At 49.7% G+C, this 21,409-nt stretch overlaps 1 protein-coding gene across 5 annotated transcripts in view; it reads right to left on the bottom strand.

The window, feature by feature from the left end:
• Positions 1 to 21,409, bottom strand: part of CUL9 (cullin 9) — a 41,828-nt gene that overhangs the window by 16,926 nt on the left and 3,493 nt on the right. For 2 of the 5 annotated variants that reach the window (XM_032141448.2, XM_032141446.2), the window contains 23 exons: positions 20,652 to 21,152; positions 20,012 to 20,147; positions 19,668 to 19,861; positions 18,989 to 19,394; positions 18,392 to 18,584; positions 13,894 to 14,101; positions 10,864 to 11,060; positions 10,267 to 10,484; positions 8,261 to 8,507; positions 7,742 to 7,847; positions 6,957 to 7,184; positions 6,593 to 6,683; positions 6,285 to 6,456; positions 4,289 to 4,394; positions 3,901 to 3,996; positions 3,464 to 3,639; positions 3,072 to 3,205; positions 2,520 to 2,699; positions 2,202 to 2,311; positions 1,944 to 2,126; positions 1,636 to 1,796; positions 815 to 1,043; positions 540 to 729 (listed from right to left, as the gene is read on the bottom strand). In XM_032141448.2, the coding sequence (XP_031997339.1) occupies positions 540 to 729; positions 815 to 1,043; positions 1,636 to 1,796; positions 1,944 to 2,126; positions 2,202 to 2,311; positions 2,520 to 2,699; positions 3,072 to 3,205; positions 3,464 to 3,639; positions 3,901 to 3,996; positions 4,289 to 4,394; positions 6,285 to 6,456; positions 6,593 to 6,683; positions 6,957 to 7,184; positions 7,742 to 7,847; positions 8,261 to 8,507; positions 10,267 to 10,484; positions 10,864 to 11,060; positions 13,894 to 14,101; positions 18,392 to 18,584; positions 18,989 to 19,394; positions 19,668 to 19,861; positions 20,012 to 20,147; positions 20,652 to 21,152 (4,462 nt within the window). The remainder of the gene's footprint in view (positions 1 to 539; positions 730 to 814; positions 1,044 to 1,635; positions 1,797 to 1,943; positions 2,127 to 2,201; positions 2,312 to 2,519; positions 2,700 to 3,071; positions 3,206 to 3,463; positions 3,640 to 3,900; positions 3,997 to 4,288; positions 4,395 to 6,284; positions 6,457 to 6,592; positions 6,684 to 6,956; positions 7,185 to 7,741; positions 7,848 to 8,260; positions 8,508 to 10,266; positions 10,485 to 10,863; positions 11,061 to 13,893; positions 14,102 to 18,391; positions 18,585 to 18,988; positions 19,395 to 19,667; positions 19,862 to 20,011; positions 20,148 to 20,651; positions 21,153 to 21,409) is intronic. The other 3 variants (XM_032141449.2, XM_058432272.1, XM_058432273.1) reach the window with 3 other exon arrangements.

The raw sequence follows: 21,409 nt of genomic DNA, 5'->3' as shown, positions 1-21,409 counted from the left end.
AACATGGCGAAACCCCGTCTCTACTAAGAATACACAATTAGCCGGGTGTGGTGGCATACGCCTGTAGTCCCAGCTACTTGGGAGGCTGAGACAGGAGAATCGCTTGAACTCGGGAGGCAGAGGCTGCAGTGAGCAGAGATCACACCACTGCACTTTGGTCTGGGTGACAGAGCGAGACTCCATCTCGAAAAAAAAAAGAAAAAAAAATCTTTTAAAACTTTATAGGATGCCACTAAAGCAGTATTGAGAGGGAAATGAATAGTCTTAAACACTTTTATTTGGAAAAAAGTCTGAAAAGACTAAAAATCAAATAAGCACCTCACTTGAAGTTAGAAAAAGAAAACAGAACAAATTTATAGAAAGTTGAAGGAACTGATGAGAGCAGAAATTAATGAAACTACAACCCATGCTTTCTCATGCCTCGCTAGGAGCTGATATTTTTCTTCATATCTATATCCTGTCCAAAGGTCCTCTCCTCTTCCTCTCTTGCCACCCCAAATCTCACCCCGATCTCCAATTTCCTCTCCCTAGTTCCTCACTCTGGCTGTAGAAACTGGAGAAACGGTCAAGGGCATCACAGAATTCTGTGGGAAGGCACTTTCTGGGATGGTACAGGTAGCAGAGCGGGGAGACCGGCCAGCAGCGTGGTGACAGCACCAGTATAGAAATGGCTGGACTTGGATCTTCGATAAATAATTCTTTCTCAGCTTCCTCTTCCTCCTCTTCCTCCTGAGGGACAGAAGGATTTCAAGGGCCCTTGGGCTCCCTTCTTTGGTCTAGTCTTCTCTCACTCTCCTATTCTCCCTGCTCTTACCTCCTCTTCCTCTAGTCTCTTTTCCTCCTCGTCTTCCTGCTCCAAGAACAACTTGTCGAGCCGCTGGAGCTGGAAGAGGTGGAACTGGCGCTGCAGCTCCTCAGAGGTGCTCAGGCTCTGCAGCATCAGCTGGGGGAGGCGGTTGGGAAAACAGAGGCCAATCTGCTCTAGCACGGCCCCCTCCAGCCAGCTCGAGCCAAAGCTCAGGAGACGGTCTGCCATGTAATGCCTGCAACACACACAGCCCAGGCCAAGCCTCAGTGTGGGTGCCAGCGTGGCCCAGCCTCCCCCTCAAGAACGTAGGTCCCTCTGTCCCTCTGCCTGAGTCACACACCCTACCTCACCTCTTCTTTCCCACTCCCTTTCGACCAATGCATGACCACCTCCACTTTTTTTTTTTTTTTTTTTTTTTTGAGACGGAGTCTTGCTCTCGTCACCCAGGTTGAAGGGCAATGACGCGGTCTTGGTTCACTGCAACCTCTGCCTCCTGAGTTCAAGCGATTCACCTGCCTCTCACCCTCCCGACTAGCTGGGATTACAGGTGCCTGCCACCACGCCACCATGCCTGGCTAATTTTTGTATTTTTAGTAGAGAAAGGGTTTCACCATGTTGGTCAGGCTGGTCTTGAACTCCTGACCTCAGTTGATCTGCCCGCCAGAATGCTGGGATTACATGCATGAGCCACCGCGTCTGACCAGCCATCTCCACATCTTAATCTCTCCTCTGCACAGCCTCTTTTCTCATCTCCCCTATAAGACTTAAATCTTTCCACTCCCTAGATCTAGGCCTCCCATCCCCTACGCCTCCAGACCTGCACTCACTGATAGAAGTGCTCAAAAGTTGTGGCCAGTTCCAGACCAGAAAGGACCATAATGGGTTCCAGGTGCCGCTGAAGCTGCCCCAGCATTTCCACTCCAGGGGCTCCACCAATCAGGCCACCCTGGATCTGCTGGTCAATGTACCTGGCAAACTGCTCACTCATCTGGGGGCAGAGGAAAGGGCATGAGCAAACCATGAATGAGGGAGTGGAGTAGGAGACTGGGGAGCAAAAGGAGGTAAAAGGGCAGAGCAGAAAGAGATGAACTTGGAACAAGAGCTTGCAGCCCTGTGGGGAGCTGGTGGGACTCACATGAGCAGCAGTGAGGAAGGACTGCTGCAGCAAGGCGCCAGAGAAGCCACTGCGCAGAGCCAGCGTGAAGGCTGCCCGAGGCCCAAACAGCTCGGAGCCTGCTCTCTGCAAGTGCTCATAGAGTTTACAGTAACGAGGCACAAAGTCTGGGGCCCTCCAAGCTGCAGCCAGGAATCTGCCAACCTGAGGAGAAAGGCAAGAAATGACATAAAAGGAGCAGCCCCTCCCCTCTGCAGACTTCTGCTTGCTTCTGCCCACCTGCTCCTGCACCACGCTCAGCCAGCACTGGGTTATGTTCCTCAGGCTGCTGCTTGGAAGCACTGGCGAAGGTGCCGGGCTCCGGTCCCGACCCTTACTGTTCTTGCTGACTGTAGAGACAGAGGGAGAAGGAAGGGGTTTGATCTCAGCCTCTGGGTGAGTACACCGGTCTTGGGTAGTGATCTCCTGGAAAGGCCAGGAGGTCTCAGGGGCCTGGAAAGGCCGGTAGCAAAGCAGCAAGAGTAAGACCCAGGGAGGAGGGAGCCAGATACACCACTGTCCGCAGTCTCAGCTCCACTGGCCATGGCTGGGACTTACAGGGCCGAGTGGATGGCTCAGGAGAAGGCCCAGGAGGAGGCTCCACATGCACCAGCAAGTGGCAAAGGCGACGAACTCGAGAAGCAAAGGACGCTGCTCGACTCAAGGGGTTCCGAGAGGTCTCTCTCTGTTCTAAGTATTGATCCAGCAGCCATCCCAAGGCACTCACGCCTTCCGCATCTGAAAGAAGACAGGTCAGGAACAGGTCTCCATGGGAGATGGGAGAACAGACAGCCCAGGGCAGAGGAGGGAGAAAAATCAATTGTACAAAAAGGCTTGAGGGGTAGTGGGGCCCTAGTCCTCCCCTCACCAAGGTTTGCTTCAGCTGGAGTCAGGGGAGATGGTAACAGGGCGGGGATGGGGTAGTGGGAAAGATTCAAATACCAGAGTCTCAGGGAGCACTGCCTGGGGCAGGAAGGAGAGAGGAACACTGAGGTGACAGGCCTTCAGGGATAAAGACAGGAACCAAAAGAACCAAGAGCATTAACTCAGGTGATCCCTGGGAATAGGGACAAGGAACTGGTTAGTGGGGCCAGGTGTCAGCATGGTTACCGGGAGAGGTGATGTTCTGTACCAGGGGGCTGACCAGGGCCTCCCAGCAGGTCTTGCCCAGTGCCTGGGCGGCCTCATCATCAGGGAGGAAGCGGTCAGCAAAATTCTGCTCGTGGCGCAAAACCCTGTTCAATCTGGGAACAAACAGTGCGTGGTGGAGGATTAATGGCACCGATTTCCCAGAGGCCTCCATTCAAGTGCAAATCAGCTCCCAATCACCCCTGTTCGGTCCCTGACCCAACTTTTCCCAATCAACACAAACTCACCTATGTTCACCTTCCCCCTCATGTCCTGGCTGCAGCTTTCCCTTCCGGACTCCCACAGAAGCATCCCTCCTACTTCTCACAGTGTCCTGTTCCCTCACCCATCTTCCCTCCTCAGGCCCCACCCACCTGGGACAGAGCTGGAGGAGGCGCCGGCGGTCCTCTGCTATGTCCCGGCTCCAGGCTTGTGCCCGAATTGTGTAGAAGAGACATGTTCGGCGACACAGCTGCTCCCGGAACAGCGGCCAGAATGTGGGCTTAGGGCCCAGGACCTCCACACCCCGAACCCGAGTGTCAATGCCGCCCTGGAACATGCACGGACTTATCTGTCACCTAAGCCGCTTGAGCCACTAAGTACTACCAAAGCCAAGCCTCCTGCCCTGAGTTCCCTAGAACTGCTCAGGACATCCCCACATCTCTGGGACTCAACAGGTCCCTGGGCCATCTCCCAAGCAGATCAAGGAGAAACTTGGCTAAAGCCCTGGCCTCTAGATGTTAAAGAACCCAGCCACTCTGGAGACCCTGTGCCACCTCCTCCTCAGCCCTGGCTGACGCCCTAGCATCACCTGCTGGCAGCGCTTTATGCGGATCTGGATGATGGGCCAGAAGCGGTTCAGGTTCTCCAAGAGGATCACCCGGCTGGCAGAGGGCATCACATTCACCTGGTAGGGCAGGGGAGAAAAGGGACAGGAGAGAACTGTCACCTCCAGAAACAGGGTTGGAAAAATTGTTGACAGTAACCAAGTCGGTCATGGTGTGTGCCCTTCACTTCACCTACAGAGCCTAGGGATGGACGTGGTTCTGCATCCCTAATCCCACTCTCACTGCTTACAAGGCAACGCCTTCCCAAGGGGAAGGGATGTCACCATTCCCCAGGGACTAGGTCCTTCCCACAGGCACTGGGACAAAAAGAAGGATGTGGAGCAAGGTGAAGGGGGGCACAAGGGTCCCCACCGTGTTGAGCTCAGTGCTGATGCAGCTGGTACTGTCACCCCCAAACACCACCACCCTGGCTGGCATGTAGCTTGAGTCCTCACTGGCCACCAGCAAAGTGAGCTGCCTGGGAAAGAAGAAAGGAAACAGTCAAAGCTGGGCCTCTGGACGTGGTGGCTCACATCTGTAATCCCAACACTTTGGGAGGCTGAGGTGGGAGGATTGCTTGAGGCTGAGTTTAAGATCAATCTGGGCAACACTGCAAGACCCCACCTCTACGAAATAAAAATCAAAAGAAAGAAATAAAAAGCCCAGAGCCCTGGTTTTAGGTCAAAACTATTTCAAGCCACCACTTCTTTCTCAGGCTCCTGTTCCTCTGCTGGCTCCTGAGGCAGCTGTCCCCACTAGACCCTCTGCTCTTCCCTTTATATTCACCCAAACTGACTTAATTTAAACCCCCAGTTTCAACTGGAAATTAATACACAGAGGACTCCAAATCCACATCTCTATCCCAGATCACTCTCCTGAGCTTTTATGCTGTGTCCTCAACAGATATTTCCATGTCATGTCCCACAGGCACCTCAAAGTCAACATGCCCAAATAAAATGATCATCTGTCCACATAAACCTGTCCCGCTTCCCGTTTCCTTCCTGGGAAATAAAACTTCCGTGCACTCAGTACTCAACTAGAATACTGTCACTGAGGCCTTCACCTTCTCATGGCTTCCCTCACCCAAAGGCAAGTCTTGTGGACTCCACCTCTGAGGATTTCCCAGTCAATTCCCACTCCTGCTGTCTAACTGAACACATGGATCCTTTCTCTACTAGGCCACTGCATAAACCTTCCACCTCTTTCTCTCTTCTGACCTCCAGCCCAAACTCCCATAATTGCCAGAGTGAGCTTTCTCAATAAAAAATCTAGTTTTCTCTCCTCCCTTCTTAAAATCTTCCAATGGCTCTCCCAACTTCTGGAATAAAGTTCAAACTGCTTAGCTCACAAAACATTTTGTGATCTGCCTTTGCTTACTTTTCTGGCCTGTATCTTACGCCACTTAGATATACACAGCTTTCGGCCGGGCGCAGTGGCTCACGCCTGTAATCCCAGCACTTTGGGAGGCTGAGGCGGGCGGATCACGAAGTCAGGAGATCGAGACCATCCTGACTAACACGGTGAAACCCCGTCTCTACTAAAAATACAAAAAATTAGCCAGGCGTGGTGGCAGGCGCCTGTAGTCCCAGCTACTCGGGAGGCTGAGGCAGGAGAATGGCATGAACCCAGAAGGCAGAAGTTGCAGTGAGCTGAGATCGCACCACTGCACTCCAGTCTGGGCGGCAGAGTGAGACTCCATCTCAAAAAAAAAAAAATAAAAATAAAAATAAAGATATACACAGCTTTCAATTGCAGCCAAACATGATTACTTAAAAGTCCCTCCAAATACGCTGTTTCTTATTTCCATTTTGCACATATGCTGTCCTTGTGCCTAGAATGTTGCCCCCTCTTTATCTACCTAATTTCAATGTCAAAACCCAGCTCAGTCACCCCCTCCTTCCAGAAGGAAGTCTGCTCTCATGCCTGTCAGTCTCAGGTACACATGTGAACCGCAATGCTTTTTCTTACTCTGCTCTTACTTGATTTTCTAGTGTAGCTCCCCAGCTGGAATGTAGGTACCATATTTATTGTCCTCCTATTTCGAGACCCTTGCACAGTGCCTGACACAAATGCCTGGCATTAAATAAATGCCCAAAGGAGAAATGGATAAGTGAGCTGTTGATCTCCCTCAACACTAAGCACAGGGCAGTGCCATCTGTACCTGCTGGGGTACAGATCACCAGACACTGGGAGTGAGGGGATGTCTATACTCAGCAAAGACAGGTCAGTATGTCTATGTGTTCACTGCACAAAATAGGTTTGAGTGTGTCCCTCAGGCATGGGGGTTATAGCTGGGGTTGTGTGTATCTGGGTGCTTTGGGGAAGTATCCTGGGGCACAGCAGAACATTCATATATGTGCATTTGCACCTAACAAGAACACCACGGTGCATGTGCAGGGTGATGTAGTGGGAGCCGGTGCTGCCGTTGGATTCCCAGTAGGTCTTGGGGTTGTGGTCCGTCAGCTTGCTGGCCCGGTGCGGGTTGGAGGACACCTCCACCTTCTCCCAGCACTTGTCCTCCTTCACTTCCACACTGGAGCCTGGGGGTAAGTGGGAAGGGGTGACGGTCACAGCCAGGTTAGTTGAGAGGAAAAAGGAAAAGGTCTAGGGAGCAGGAAGGGAAGGGGAGAACAGACACTGGATGGGAGCCAGGAGAAAGCAGATGAGGGCACTAACCCTGGCAGAGATGCCTGAGGAACACATCAAAGAAGGGGATGTTGATGGGTTGCTGGGTTCGTCTGTGGTCTTCGATCTGGCCCAGCACCATCTGCAGCCGGAACATCAGGGAGAATGAGGAAGAGAAGAGGGAGGAACACAGAAACGCCCAGAAACAGGTAGAGAGAAAAAGTCAAGGGTCAACGGTACACTCAACTCCTCTCTCCCCACATTTTGACAAAACCATGTGGAGTCAAGGTTAGGAAACAAGTGCCCCAGATTTGCTACAACCTGTGCCAAACAGGGATACCAAAGAGGAACACAGTGAATCCCCTTCTCCTGCTTCTGACTTGCGTTCTCTCAGCTGCATACAGCCACTCCTCACCTGAATGCAGCCAGCCAGGATGCTGGAGGTGAGGTTGCTATAGAGCTGTGCATACTTCTCACACTCTGTCACCAGGTCCCGAAGCTCACAGCCCAGCAGCAGCTGAGCTGAGTGCTTGTCCAGGACTTTGGAGAGGATCTCTTTTGCTCCCAGGCAGCAGAGCACCACAGCATAGTCCTTATGCATCGAGGCCAGGCGATGTAGGAAGCAGGTCAGCTCCTGAACAATCTTGAGCCCAGAGCCACATGGATTAATTTACAGGAAACAAGAGGTAGGACACGTAAGGATTGAGGAGAGGGTTCAGTAAAGGAAGTGTCGTGGCTGAGATTGTGGAGACATGCCAACGCCCAGGGAAACAAGAGTACCAAAGTCAGGTGGAGTAAAATAGAGGAGTGCTGGGACTCCAGAGTGAGTTGGCAGAACAGAGCTTGGGCACAGCTTTCCAGGCTGCTTCCTGCCGGGCCAAGCTATGTTAACCCTGGTGCCTGAGCCTTGCTCTCCAATGCACAAACCCGGAAGGGAGGCGAGCTGTTTGGATTGGTGGATGTGGGCTTCTCCTTAGTCCAGAATCTAAAATCCAAATCTAAAATCATCTAAAAGGTTTATACTTCAAAGATTCCAGTTCTGGAGATTCTTAGATTACATTATCCTTCCTCCTCCTACACCCATCCCAGTGCCCCAAGATCCAATCAGAAAGGCTCTGCTGTGCCCTCCAGAGCCTCACAAGGAAGTTGGTGCTCCAGATGCTGCCCTTCCCTCTCTTCCCCTTGCCAGGGTTTTGGTACCTCAGAGTCACTGCTAGGGCCACTCAGGCAGTTGAGGCAGGGCTCCAAGACCTCGTGCCAGGGGAGGACCATTGCCTCAGGGAAATCCAGCAGTCGGGTTATGACCCTGGTGAGGGGGTAGAAACGAGTGAAGTCAGGCCAGGCATGGTGGCTCACGCCTGTAATCCCAGCACTTTGGGAGGCCGAAGTGGGCAGATCACCTGAGGTCGGGAGTTCGAGACCAGCCTGACCAAAATGGAGAAACCCCATCTCTACTAAAAATACAAAATTAGCTGGGCATTGTGGCACATGCCTGTAATCCCAGCTACTCGGGAGGCTGAGGCAGGAGAACCACTTGAACCTGGGAGGCAGAGGTTGCAGTGAGCTGAGATCGTGCCATCGCACTCCAGCCTGGGCAACAAGAGTGAAACTCCATCTCAAAAAAAAAAAAAAAAAGGAAAAAGAAAAGAAACAAGTGAAGTCCCTGAAGTCTGCCAGTTTCCCTCATCCCAATGCATGGTGCCTCAACAGGCCCCTCACCTCAGCACAGACAGCAGCAGAGTCTTGTTGGGCCCCGGAGCATCCAGAGTCCGCAGCAACAGGAAGAAAGGCTGGGTCTCCTGCTGGAGGCGCTTGAGGAGGGGCCTCACGGCACTTCCAGGGCTGCCCTCACGGCACAGCACACGCTCCAAGTCCAGGAGTAGTTCTGCAGATGGGCCCCCAACCAGGGATCGAATCAGTAGCTCAGGGGACCCATCCGGACCCTGGATGATGGGGGTCTCTAGCGCTGCAGCCAGACACACCGGAGGGAAAAATGTGGATGAAGAGTCTTACCAGTTTGTCAAACTGAGAACTGGGAAGGTCCAGAAAATCACCCCACAATTTTCCTTCTATATTGAGGATGTCTACAGTTTTTAACCAAACGATGAGGGATTTTCTTTCCTGACCCCAAATAGAAACCTAATCAGATTTGAAAAAAAAACCTAGTATAGCAAACATTGTCAAGTTAAACACAAGACATTTTAAATCTCCTATAGTCCTATTATTAAATGTTAGCTATAGTAAATATTAACTATGATGATACCTGTACTACCTGCATGGTGGCTTTAGGTACACAGACTAAAAGATACATACGTATTTCCTATTTTTGTTTTTTTAAATGGAGTCTCGCTCTGTCACCCAGGCTGGAGTGCAGTGGCGTGATCTTGGCTCACTGTGACCTCCACCTCCTGGGCTCAAGTGATTCTCCTGCGTCAGCCTCCCAAGTAGCTGGGATTACAAGCACCCACCACCGTGCCTGGCTAATTTTTGTATTTTTAGTAAAGATGGGGTTTCACCATGTTGGCCAGGCTGGTCTCAAACTGCTGACCTCAAGTGATCTGCCTGCCTCAGCCTCCCAAAGTGCTGGGATTAAAGGCATGAGCTATTGCACCTGGCCACATATTTCCTATTTCAATATCCCTCCATACTTCTAGGTTTTCACTTGTTTTTCAATCACAAAGGGTTTCTTCCCCAGTATCAATATCTAACGTTTCCAGGCACAAGTGTTCTGTACCATAAATTATAATTTTTCTTAAGAAGGCCTCCCTATTCTGTGAAGAGAAAGTTAAGCTTAGGCCAGGCACAGTGGCTCACGCCTGTAATCCCAGCACTTTGGGAGGCCAAGGAGGGCAGATCACAAGGTCAGGAGTTCGAAACCAGCCTGACCAACATGGTGAAACCCTGTCTCTACTAAATATACAAAAATTAGCTGGGCGTGATGGCATGCACCTGTAATCCCAGCTACTCAGGAGGCTGAGGCAGGAGAATTCCTTGAAACCGGGAGGCAGAGCTTGCAGTGAGCAGAGATCGTGCACCTGCACTCCAGCCTGGGCGACAGAGTGAGACTCCATCTCCAAAAAAAAAAAAGTTAAGCTTGAAAGAAGAAAAAAGAAAGGCCTCCCTAGATGTCATTTCAATGAGTCTTCCACTGTCCAATAATACTGGGCCAAACCTAGCCCAGATGGATATGAATCCACATATGTTTAAAGCCATTCAAGAAGGCAATTTCCAGCCAGGTGCAGCAGCTCACACCTGCAATCCCAGCACTTTGGGAGGCCAAGGCAGTGGATCTCCTGAGGTCAGGAGTTCCAGATCAGCCTGGCCAACATGGTGAAACCCTGTCTCTACTAAAAATACAAAAATTAGCCGGGTGTGGTGGCAGGTGCCTATAATCCCAGCTACTCAGGAGGCTGAGGCACGAGAATTGCTTGAACCCAGGAGGCAGAAGTTACAGTGAGTCGAGATCGCGCCACTGCACTCCAGCCTGGGAAACAAGAGCAAAACTCCATCTCAAAAAAAAAAAAAAAAAAAAAAAATGCAATTTCTTTGCACATATTCCAGTCTCCCTCTTCTTGGTCAGGAAGTTCTACTTAAGACCTAACTTGAACACCACAATGCTTGCTCATTTCCTGAAGTTTCCTTGTATCTTTCCAGTAAGGAGCTGATATGTAAACCTGGCTGGCACTGTGTGATTCCTCTACAAAACCACCCCTCCACAATGGTACCTGCACGCTCAGGGCTGCCCGGCGGCTCTGAGTAGCGATTGAGAAGCATCATGAGGATGGTGCGTGTGGTAGGCACAGGTTCTGTTCCTGGTGCTATCCCTGAGTGCCTAAACAACGTGTCTCTCAGCTCTCGGGTTATAATCTGGTCTCCCAGAGTGTGGTGGTTGCACAAAAGCAGGTTGAGCAGGAGTAAGCCATTTCTCGCTGCAGAAGAGCACCTGGGAGGAGGGAGGTGACCAGGAAGAAACTGAGAGACCATGAATGCAATGGAAGCAGCAAAGCAAGCACAGAAGCCCGGGCAGCTAGGGAGCAAAGGGCTCCAGTGGGCCCTCTGAGCCAGGCCATCTGATCCCCTGACCTCGGGCCACTCCTCCCAAACCCATAAAGGGAGGTCAGTGTGTCTCTGCCCTCTCTGGGAATCTCCCTATCCCCAATCCACTTGGGTTCTCTTCCAACAACAGTTGGCAGGGCCACCAATGTTTAATCCGGAGGTGACAACGTGAGTGGAATTTCTGTGGAGTACATGAACCTGGAGCACAGGAGTAGCAGGGTTTGGGACTAAGCAGGAGCCTGGAGTTGGGAGGGTAATGCCCTGACCCCTCAGTGTTCAGCATCAGGATCACGGCTGCAGGGACAGTGAGGAGCAGGCTCTCAGAGCCCGGGCGTGTGGCTGAGTCGATGCTGGCGAAGATCTCTCTGGTCATCTGAGCATCAAACAAAGAGTGGACAGAATCTCGGCCAGTAACAAAAGTGGGGATCTCCAAGGAGCTGGCGACAGCCAGCATCTTCAGTGCCTGTGAGGGGGATGTGAAAGCAGAGTGAGAAGGGGGCAGAGTCACCATGAGGAAAGGGAGGCTTCATTCTAGACCTCAAACTTTGGGGCAGCTGAGCTGTTTGCAAATAGGTAGAGTAGGAGACAGAAATGGAAGAGGTAGTGATGGGACATCAAATACTACAAAGAGAGGGAAGGAGGGAAGGAAGAAGGAAAAGAAAAAAGAAAAGAAACTAAATAACAACAAAAAACCCTGAGACTGGATGGTAAAATCAGCCTTCCGCTCCTCTCGGCCCCCAGGCTCGCAGCACCAAGGCTACCAGAGTGGGACAGCCGCCCCTCCTATATCTTCCCCTCAGAATGGTGCCCCTCGCAGCATCTAGTTGTCTTCAGGGGCTTCTTACAGTTGTCTCCCAACTCACTTGCACTCCTTGCTTTGCAAAATCTCCCTTCCCTTGAGTTCCATGACTTCACATCCTCCTGGCTTTTCTCCTACCTTTCTGGTGTTCCTTTGCCCCAAGGAACTGAGGTTCCTTGTCCCCTTTCTCTGGACTCTGCACTCACCCACACGGAGGCAACCAGGCCCATTCCCATTGCTTCGATTACCACCTATACACCAAGTCTCCAAAACCTGTGTCTCCTGGCCTTAGCCAGTATCCAGCCCTTCTAGATAAGACTTCTTGGTTGTCTCACAGGCAGTAGTTGGCATTATAGGAAAAATAATTGTAATGTGCAAACCTGTTTGCTGGGACTATAGAGAAAAATTAAATTAAAATAGACACCATACAATCAGAGTGGAGAATGTCTCTCCTGGTGAAAGGGTTGATTCTCTACAAGAAACCCACGAGAGATGGACTGGGCTAGAAATAATTCTCAGGACAATGCCTCTTGTAAGGCCTGGACCCTCCAAGCAACTTCTATTTCTCAATGAAGCTTTCTCCCTGTAGTTACACCACCCTCCCCCAGTTAGCTGAGTTCTGTAGACTTTAAGTTATTAACAAGATGACGTAATTTTATTTCAGGGCAAGATTTTTTTGAGATGAAGTCTCACTCTGTCGCCCAGGCTGGAGTGCAAAGGCGCAATCTCAGCTCACGGCAACCTCCCCCTCCCGGGTTCAAGCGATTCTCCCACCTCAGCCTCCCAAGTAGCTGGGATTACAAGCATGCACCACCACGCCTGGCTAATTTTGTATTTAGTAGAGACACGGTTTCACCATGTTGGCCAGGCTGGTCTCAAACTCCTCACCTCAGGTGATCCACCCGCCTTGGTCTCCCAAAGTGCTGGGATTACAGGCGTGAGCCACCACGCCCAGCCATTTTTATTTTTATTTTTTTGCCATGATCTATAGTGGATGGCAATTGCTATGTTTTGGTCACATAATTTGACAGGATCAGGGAATTCCTTGAGCATGATGATCTAGACTATGAACGCCTGGCTGCTCTTGGTCCCATAAAGAAAAGCACCTCCCAGGCCGGGTGTGGTGGCTCACGCCTGTAATCCCAGCACTTTGGGGGACTGAGGCGGGCGGATCATGACGTCAGGAGACTGAGACCATTCCTGGCCAACATGGTGAAACCCTGTCTCTACTAAAAATACAAAAAATTAAGCTGGGCATGGTGGCACGTGCCTGTAATCCCAGCTACTTGGGAGGCTGAGGCGGGAGAATCGCTTGAACCCGGGAGGCAGAAGTTGCAGTGAGCCGAGATTGAGCCACTGCACTCCAGCCTGGGCTGGAGCAAGACAGAGCAAGACTCCGCCAAAAAAAAAAAGAGAGAAAAGAGAAAAGAAAAGAGAAGTGCCTCCTGGCCTCTCCCAGGACAGCCTGCTCTAAGAGGACACATGCTCCCGTTCATGCTGCTGCCATTATACTACTGGAATCCATTCTCAGAACTGCTCTGGCCGAAGCCTGCCTGTCTCCCTCAGGAACCCTCAGGCTACACAGAGCTCCTCTGCCCGCACCATCCTACCAGCCAGCACTTCTGTCTGGAGTAACCAGGAAGCCAATTCTTCTGTAAGCTACTCTGGATAAGGGCCTTCCTTCCCGATTCTCCCTGGGCAATGGCAATGCTGGCTTTGTTTTACTCAAACCTAGTAACAGAGTATTTTCTATGTAAGGGTGCCACTTAGATAAAAGAGGAAAAAAAAAATACTTTTGGTTTAATGGTCACATCTAGAAAATTAGTTTTTAACCAGACACCTAATCATAACTAAAAAGGCAGGAGCACTCAACATACCTGAAAACTCAACTCCTGACCTTCTCCCCATATCTCCTCCTCCTGCAACATTCTCTCTCTCTCAGTAAATGGCCACTTCATGCACCCTGCTCCTTAATTTTACACCTGGGAGTCATTCTTAACCCTGGCCTGGGCCAGGCACGGTGGCTCATGCCTGTAATCCCAGGAGGCTAAGGCAGGAGAATCACTTGAACCCAGGAGGTGGAGGTTGTAGTGAGCCGAGATAGTACCACTGCACTCCAGCCTAGGCAACAGAGCGAGACTCCATCACAAACAAACAAACAAAAAACCTCCTGGCCTGGCACAGTGGCTTATGCCTGTAATCTCAGCACTTTGGGAAGCTGAGGTGGGAGGATCACTTGAGCCCAGGAGTTCAAGATCAGTCTGGGCAACATAGCAAGATCCTGTCTCCACCAAAAATAACCCCAAAACTCCCTTTTCCCTTTTTCCAAACACTCAATCCCCAAGAATGTCCAGATCAAACTCTTAAATCCATCTGCATCTTTCCATTCCAAAGTCTACTCACTGATCTGAAGCACCAAAGTATCTCCTCAAGATCAGCAGTCCCCAGTCTGCCTGTCTTGCCCATTGTTCTCTCCTGCCAGGCCCAATGTACTCACCGCCAGCCCAGCCTGCTGCACCAAGACAGAAGTCTTATATTCTTGCATGCAGACCAGCACAGCATAGATGCCACCCTCCCTGGCAAAAAGCGGCCGCCACTCGTGCTTGGTCATGAGCAGGTAAAGGAGGCGCAGGGCCTGCACCACCACCATCTTCTCTCCCACTTGGTTGGTCAGCAGCTCCACCAGCATCTTCACTAGCTTCTCTCTAACAAGAGAAGAGATATTGGGGCTCCCCATCCCAAGGAGTCTTGCCTGACCTCCCAGCCATGGCACCATCGGACTCCCTGACCAATCCCATCCACCAAGATCTAGTCCATCCTCTCTGCCCCACCCAAACCTGCTCTCCTTGCTTCAGTCTCACCCCAATCCCCTCCCCTCTGCAGCCTAACTGCCTCTGGCTCCTCAACTAATGAAGGAGGCAGTAGAAAAAATGTTTACAAACTCTGGCTCACCTTTTCAAATAAATCTATAAATTCAAAGTGATGCTATGTTTACAAACTCTGGCTCATTTTTTCATATAAATCTATAAATTCAAAGTGATGCTAATCAAAATGCCTAAAAGGTGGTTTTGTTTGTTCATTTTTGAGATGGAGTCTTGCTCTGTTGCCAGGCTGGAGTGCGGTGGCGCGATCTCAGCTCACTGCAACCTCCGCCTCCCGGGTTTAAGTGATTCTCAAGCCTCAGCCTCTCGAGTAGCTGGGACTACAGGTGCGTGCTACCAAGCCCAGCTAATTTTTTGTATTGTTTTTCAGTAGAGACGGGGTTTTGCTATGTTGCCCAGACTGGTCTCGAACTCCTGGCCTCAAGCAGTGTACTTGCCTTGGCCTCCCAAAGTGCTGGCCTAAAAGGTTTTTAAAAACACCACAACAGGCAGATCCAGGCCTTGGAAATGCTGAGAAAAAAATAGTGGTAGCCGGGCACAGCAGCTCATGCCTGTAATCCCAGCACTTCGAGAGGCTGAGGCGGGCGAACTGCTTGAGCCCATGGCTTTTGCCATGGCCAACATGGCAAAACCCCATCTCTGCAATAAATTATTTGGCATAGTGACCTGTGCCTGTAGTCTCAGCTACTTGGGAGGTTGAGGTGGGAGGATCACCTGAGCCTGGGAGGTCGAGGCAGCAGCAAGCTGTGATCATGCCACTGCACTCCAGCCCGGCTGACAGAGTGAGAAGTGGTAGGCTTGCCTATTATTACCAAAATATAAATATAAACTTGTAATAACTACAACCCTGGAACCGATATAGGGTAGTTAAATAGATCAACAGATGAGAAGAGAGATAAGGATGGTGTATAAGCCAGTAAAAAAAAAAAAAAAAAGGAAGAACCATTTAAAATATAATGTTGTCTGGGCACAGTGACACACACCTGTAATCCCAGCACTTTGGGAGACTGAGGCAGGTGGATCACTTGAGGTCGGGAGTTCGAGACCAACGTGGCCAACATGGTAAAACCCCATCTCTACTAAAAATACAAAAATTAGCCAGGCGTGGTGGCGCGGGCCTGTAATCCCAGCTATTCAGGAGGCTGAGGCAGGAGAATCGCTTGAACCCAGGAGGCGGAGGTTACAGTGAGCCGAGATTGCACTGCTGCACTCCAGCCTGGGCGATAAAGCAAGACTCTGTCTCAAAAATAATTAATTAATTATTCACTGAGGTGGGAAGATTGCTTGAGGCCAAGAGTTTGAAACCAGCCTGGGCCACATAGTGAGACCCCATCTCTACAAAAAGTAAAAAAAAAAAGAAAAAAAAAAAATTAGCTGGGTGTGGTGGCTCATTCCTGTAGTCCCAGCTACTTGGGAGGACAAGCAAGGAGTGTTGCTAGAGGCTAAGAGTTCGAGGCTGTAGTGAGCTATGTGATCTTGCTACTGCACTCCAGCCTGGTCAACAGACTGAGACCCTGTCTCTAAAAAAAAACAAAACACACGCACAAACACACACACACACACACACACACACACGATGCAATTTAGAGACACCTGGCTATCCATATGAAAACAATGAAGCTGGAGCTCTACTTCACAATATTTGCAAAAATAAACTGCAAATGAATTTTTAAATGAATTTTAAAAAAACAAAATCATGGGTATTTTTGGAAAATATAGAGAAATATTTTTATAATCCTGGAACAGAATAGATCTTTTTAAGTAGGACACAAAATCTAGAAGCCATAAAAAAGCTGAAAAATGTAGCAACAAAAAGTCTGAAACTCTAGCATGATGAAGAAAACACTATACACAAAATTACGAGACAAGCGCAGGAGCTAGAGAAAGGGGCCAGTGGAAATGCTGATCTAAAAGAAGAGGAAGAAGTGCCTCTAGAGTCCCTAGATCACAGTGAGGGTCAGGAGAGAAAATACCAGGTATTGACTCTTGCTTAACAGTGACAGCGAGGCCAGCTGAGGAGGTGGCTCGGGAACTACGAGGGGAAAGAACACAGAAGGAGAACTTCTGGGAAAGTTCTGTTTTTAATCTATCTTTTCTAAGAAGTTTTATAATGACAACAGTGTGAATGAAATATGCTTTAAATACATATCCCCTTCCACGGCCATGATTTATTATATACTAGATAATATACATGGGTAATACATATGACTAGATAGAGAAATAAGTAAGGATGTTTACCAACATGTTAACAGTGACTGTCTCTGCCTTAATGGCTTTCAGATTTTTTTTCTGTCAATCTCACTTGAATATGATCAGATAATTTTTATTTGAATAATTTTCTAACTTTTTTACCATATGTATTATTCTATAACCACAAAATAAAGCTAAGATGGTTTTTAAAAAGACAAGCAAAATATTTGGAACATCAATAACAAAGGAATAACCAAAATGCCTATAAATACATTAAAAAAGGCAAAGATCCAATTAAAAAGTGGGCAAAGGATAATAATAGAATATTTATAGAAAAAAAAAAACAGAACAAATGTATGCAAATGTGCCTAACTTTACCAGAACTAGGAAATTAAAACAAAGAGATACCAATCATTTAAAATGCTGCCAATTAGATAGATTAAAAAAGATGACAATATTCAGTGTTGGCAGACCCATTAGAACACTGCACTTGAAACTGGAGATAACCACACTGCAGGGTCCCACGCAGCAGTAAAAATAATGAGGCAGCTCCACCCAGACTGGTATGGAAAGCCCTCTAAGACTATGAGCGGGGGCAAAAAAAAAAAGTTGTAGAAACATGTAGAATGTGATTACATAGACTAAAACACAGACTCAGAAAATGCTCTATTTCCAAACACACAATTACAAATGAAAATATGTAGGATACAGTAGACTGATAACAGTGGTGAGAAAGGACTTTGTTTGGCCTTCCTCTGTTCTTTTACATTCTTCAGATCTTTTAAAATGAGAATGCAGCTGGGCATGGTGGCTCACACCTGTAATCCCAGCACTTTGGGAGGCTGGATCATCTGAGGTTAGGAGTTCGAGACCAGCCTGGCCAACAGGGTGAAACCCCGTCTCTACTAAAATACAAAAATTAGCTGGGCCTCGTGGCGAGCACCTGTAATCCCGGCTACTTGGGAGGCTGAGACATAAGAACTGCTTGAACCCAGGAGGCAGAGGTTGCAGTGAGCCAAGATCACACTACTGCACTCTAGCCTGGGTGACAGAGTGAGACTCTGTCTCAAAAACAAGTAAATAAAAAAATAAAAATAAATAAATAAAACGAGAGTAAGTTGTGTGGTATCTGTATAATTTAAAAGCAGAGGGATGGACGCAGTGGCTCACGCCTGCAATCCCAGTACTTTGGGAGGCCGAGGTGGGCAGGTCACGAGGTCAGGAGATCGAGACCATCCTGGCCAACATGGTGAAACCCCGTCTCTACTAAAAATACAAAAGTTAGCTGGGTGTGGTGGTGCCTGTAATCCCAGTTACTCAGGAGGCTGAGGTGGAAGAATCCCTTGAACCCGGGAGGCAGAGGTTGCAGTGAGCCGAGATCGCACCACTGCACTCCAGCATGACGACATAGCAAGACTCTGTCTCAAAAATAAATAAATAAATAAAAGTAGAAAAAAATTTAAAATAAAGTAGGTTTTAAGGTCTAATGTGAAAAAAAAAAGTACGTAGGGACAGGAAAAAAAGAAAAAGAAAGAGAAAAGACTCCAGTTCTAGAGCCAAAAAGACCTAGGTTTGAATCCTGGCTCTGCTATCTGTAAAACTCTAAGCAAGTTACTTACATTCTCTAAGCTTCAGTTTCCTCACCCATACAGTAGGATAATAATATTACCAACGCTTCCTCAGGTGTTAGGTGGATTTAATGAAAGAATGCATGTAAAATACTAGCACAGTGCCTGGCATGACAGAAGTGCTCCAAAAATACGAGCCATTAAAACATCCAACCCTCCTGCTCAGCTGCTCCTCAGGCTGAGCCTTCCCTCACCCCCAGCTTTTCTAATTCGTGATCTCAAAGCTCCTTCCCCGCTACCACCATCCTTTGCCTACAGCTTCAACCAAAACCTCTTCCCTCCCCAATATGCTAACCTCAGCGATCTGTCAGGACGGACCAGAGGGTGGTCCCGCTCAGTGACCTCCTCCACAGCCTGAGAGAGGGCAGAGAGCCCTGAAAGCTGCAGGTTTGTGTCCAAGCTGGATATCTGCACAGTGGCCACGACCGCTGCCACATGCTGATCCAGGGAGCTGCGAGGACCGGGACCCCGCAAGGCTCTGGCCATTTCTGAAATTGGTGGGAAAAGGCAATGGCTAAAAGAACTGTGGCACCTTGAAGTTAGAAGTCTTTAAAGTCAAGCCCAGTTATCCTACCAATATTTAAACACATTATCGGCTACTGCAGCTTACAGAGTTTTCCAATTCTGTGTCAGGGATCTAATGATCAAACAAAGGAGATGAAGACACCCCAGAAAACGGATCCTCCTTTTCCAGAGATACTGAAGGAAGGGAGCGCTGGTTAATTAAATACAATCAAGGTCAAAAGGAAGAAGATGGACGCATGGTTCCAAGGCATTTTCCCCTGCAAAAATGACCTTCCTCCACGGCTTTCCTTTGATCCTGACTATCCATTTCTTCTACTGAGACTACCCAGGACTTGTTCCAATTGCTTCCTCCCAGAACCTGACTCACCACTGGCTGCCTCCTTCATCTCAGTGGGCAGGGTCATCCCCTCAGTCACCAGAAGCTGGTTAAACAGCTGAGAATCACTCTGTGCCATGGGGGGCTCGGTCCTTGTCTTGGTGGGCTCGGCCTCTGTCTTAGGGGCCTCGGCCTTTGCTTTGGGGGACTCAGTCTCTTCCTCTGAGAAGCTGGCCTCTGACTTGGACTCCTCTTCTGGATCTGGGGTACAGGAGTGATTTCGTGAAGTAGACAAGCTGCTTGGTTCATTAGACAGCAGCCCATACTTGGTGTAGATCTGGGAGTTGAGGAGGTCATTGAGAGTGCTGCCCTCAAATCGACTACTGAGAACCTGCAGCAGACTCTCGGCCATTTCCACGGACACAGAGATCTCACCTAGGGCCTCTTCACCCAGGGTCTGTCAACAGAAGGGGTATACGTTTAAGAGACAAGCAGACACAAAGGTCTTGGGGTCAGTAATGGGAAGGGTGATCACTCCCCACCATGCCCTCACACCTTCTACATACTAGACCCTCACAGCACTCGCCTCCACCCCTCAGCAGGACTCCTCCTAACTCTAACCTCTAGCTCCAGCCTCCCCCTAAGCGGTATCCCCTATCTGAAACTCCCTCTAGAGAATCCCACCTCTAACCCTACTAGAAAACCCTCAGGTATCTCAGGCCTATAATACCTCATCCAGGTTCTTCCAAAGATTCTGGAATATTGGCTGCTGCTCACACAAGTCCAACTTTTTGATAAAGAAAAGCAGCTCCCACCATTCAGCCTGGGTCAGATATCCCACTCTCTCATTCTTCTGAGGTTCGGGCTGGAGGTACGGCAAAGGGTACAGCCCATCCACAGGATTCCAGTCCCAGGAGGGAAATGCTGAGGACACAGGCATGGCGGGGATCAGCACCCCTCAGGAACAGGGTCCATTTCTGGACCCCTAGGGCTGCTCCTGGTCAGAAGTGGCTTCATCCCAATCACTAATCCTCTGTTCAGAGACATGCTATCCATGTCCCCTCTTAGGCTCACCTGTGCCCAACACAGTAGCCCCTGCCCCCTTCTCCACAGCTGCTGAAGCCTTATCCTCAGTGGCTTCCTCAGGGCCCAGGATCTCCAGCATGTGCCAGTGCACCCAGTAAGTGCGGCCTGTCGACTGCCAGAAAACCTGGTATGAGGGAGGAAGAAAGAGAGCAGAATAGAGAAAGCTCAACCCTCTAAGCCTTGGCCTGTGAAGGTTTGAAAGGACATGCCCAAGCATAGATCTGGGGCGCACCCTCAGATACGCACCTGGCTAAGCCTGGAAAAACCCCCATACGGCAAAAGGCTTCCTTCCCTTATCAGGAGTAGGCCCTGCCTCTTTTCTTAACCATGATTCTCTGCCTCCACATTCCTTCCTGGCCTCTTCCACTGGTGATGGTGGGGAGGTATCTCCATTTATCAGTTCTGCTTCCTGGGTGAGTCTCCCATGAACTTACAGCCCACCCACACCCCTGCCAGATTTTCTCAGCCCTCCAAATGCACCCCGCGCAAATGCCAACCCCCTTGTATCATTCCAATTCCCTAGGTGTGTTCTTCTCGGGTGGCCTGCAGGAGTCCTCCTTATGAAGTCCCAGCTATACCCCACCCCAAATAAACTCCCAACAGTGTCTCACCACCATGTGCTGCCCACCTGCACAGGGGGAATGCCATTGTTGCTCTGCCGGAACTCGCCCTCGTCCCCAGCACTGATCTCCTCATAATCATCCAGCATCCGCACTCGCATCCCCAGCTTCAGCGTCTGTTGCACATATTCTCCATAGCCACTACGGCTGGAGAATTCAGAGCGCTGGCGGAAGACCCACCCTTGTCTTCTGGGGGTGGTGACAATGGTGGGGAGTAAAAGGCTGGGGCCTGAAATGTAGGGCTGAAAGATGGACCGGGTTGGCCGGGGAGGTGACGTGCCCTGTTCGCTGAGGTTCCGGGCCCAGCCCATGCTCCGCACAAGCTCAGAGATGAGGTTGCCCACAGCCATGCTGAACTCCAGCTCCCGCTGTCCCCGGCTTTTCTCTCTTGTGGCACATGGGGAGCTTTGGTCTCCAGCTCCCAGCTCTGGACTGCTATTCAGCTGATCCAGGAGGGAGGTGACACAAAGGTAGCGCTTCACCAAGGAGAAAAGCAGCTTTCCTGGGATCTGTAAGACACAATCCTTGGGACAGGTTCATCTCTTTCTGGCTTTAGCCTCTCCCGTTCCCTGAAGTATCCTCCTCTACAGAAAAAATATAAAGGCCTTCTCCCCAGGCCTGTAGTTCTCAAACTTTGATTTGTGTAAGAAAGGCATAGGGAGTGTCTTAAAACACAGATTCCTGGGTTCTCATCTCAGAAATTCTGAATGGGGAGGGGCTGGGAGGGAGGACATGAACCTTCATGTTAACAAGTTCCCAGGTGGCT

Source organism: Hylobates moloch, unplaced genomic scaffold, assembly GCF_009828535.3.
Source record: "Hylobates moloch isolate HMO894 unplaced genomic scaffold, HMol_V3 SCAFFOLD_20, whole genome shotgun sequence".
Taxonomy (NCBI): domain Eukaryota; kingdom Metazoa; phylum Chordata; class Mammalia; order Primates; family Hylobatidae; genus Hylobates; species Hylobates moloch.
The sequence above is the reverse complement of the archived record's forward strand: the minus strand, read 5'-3'. Positions and strand labels throughout refer to the sequence as shown.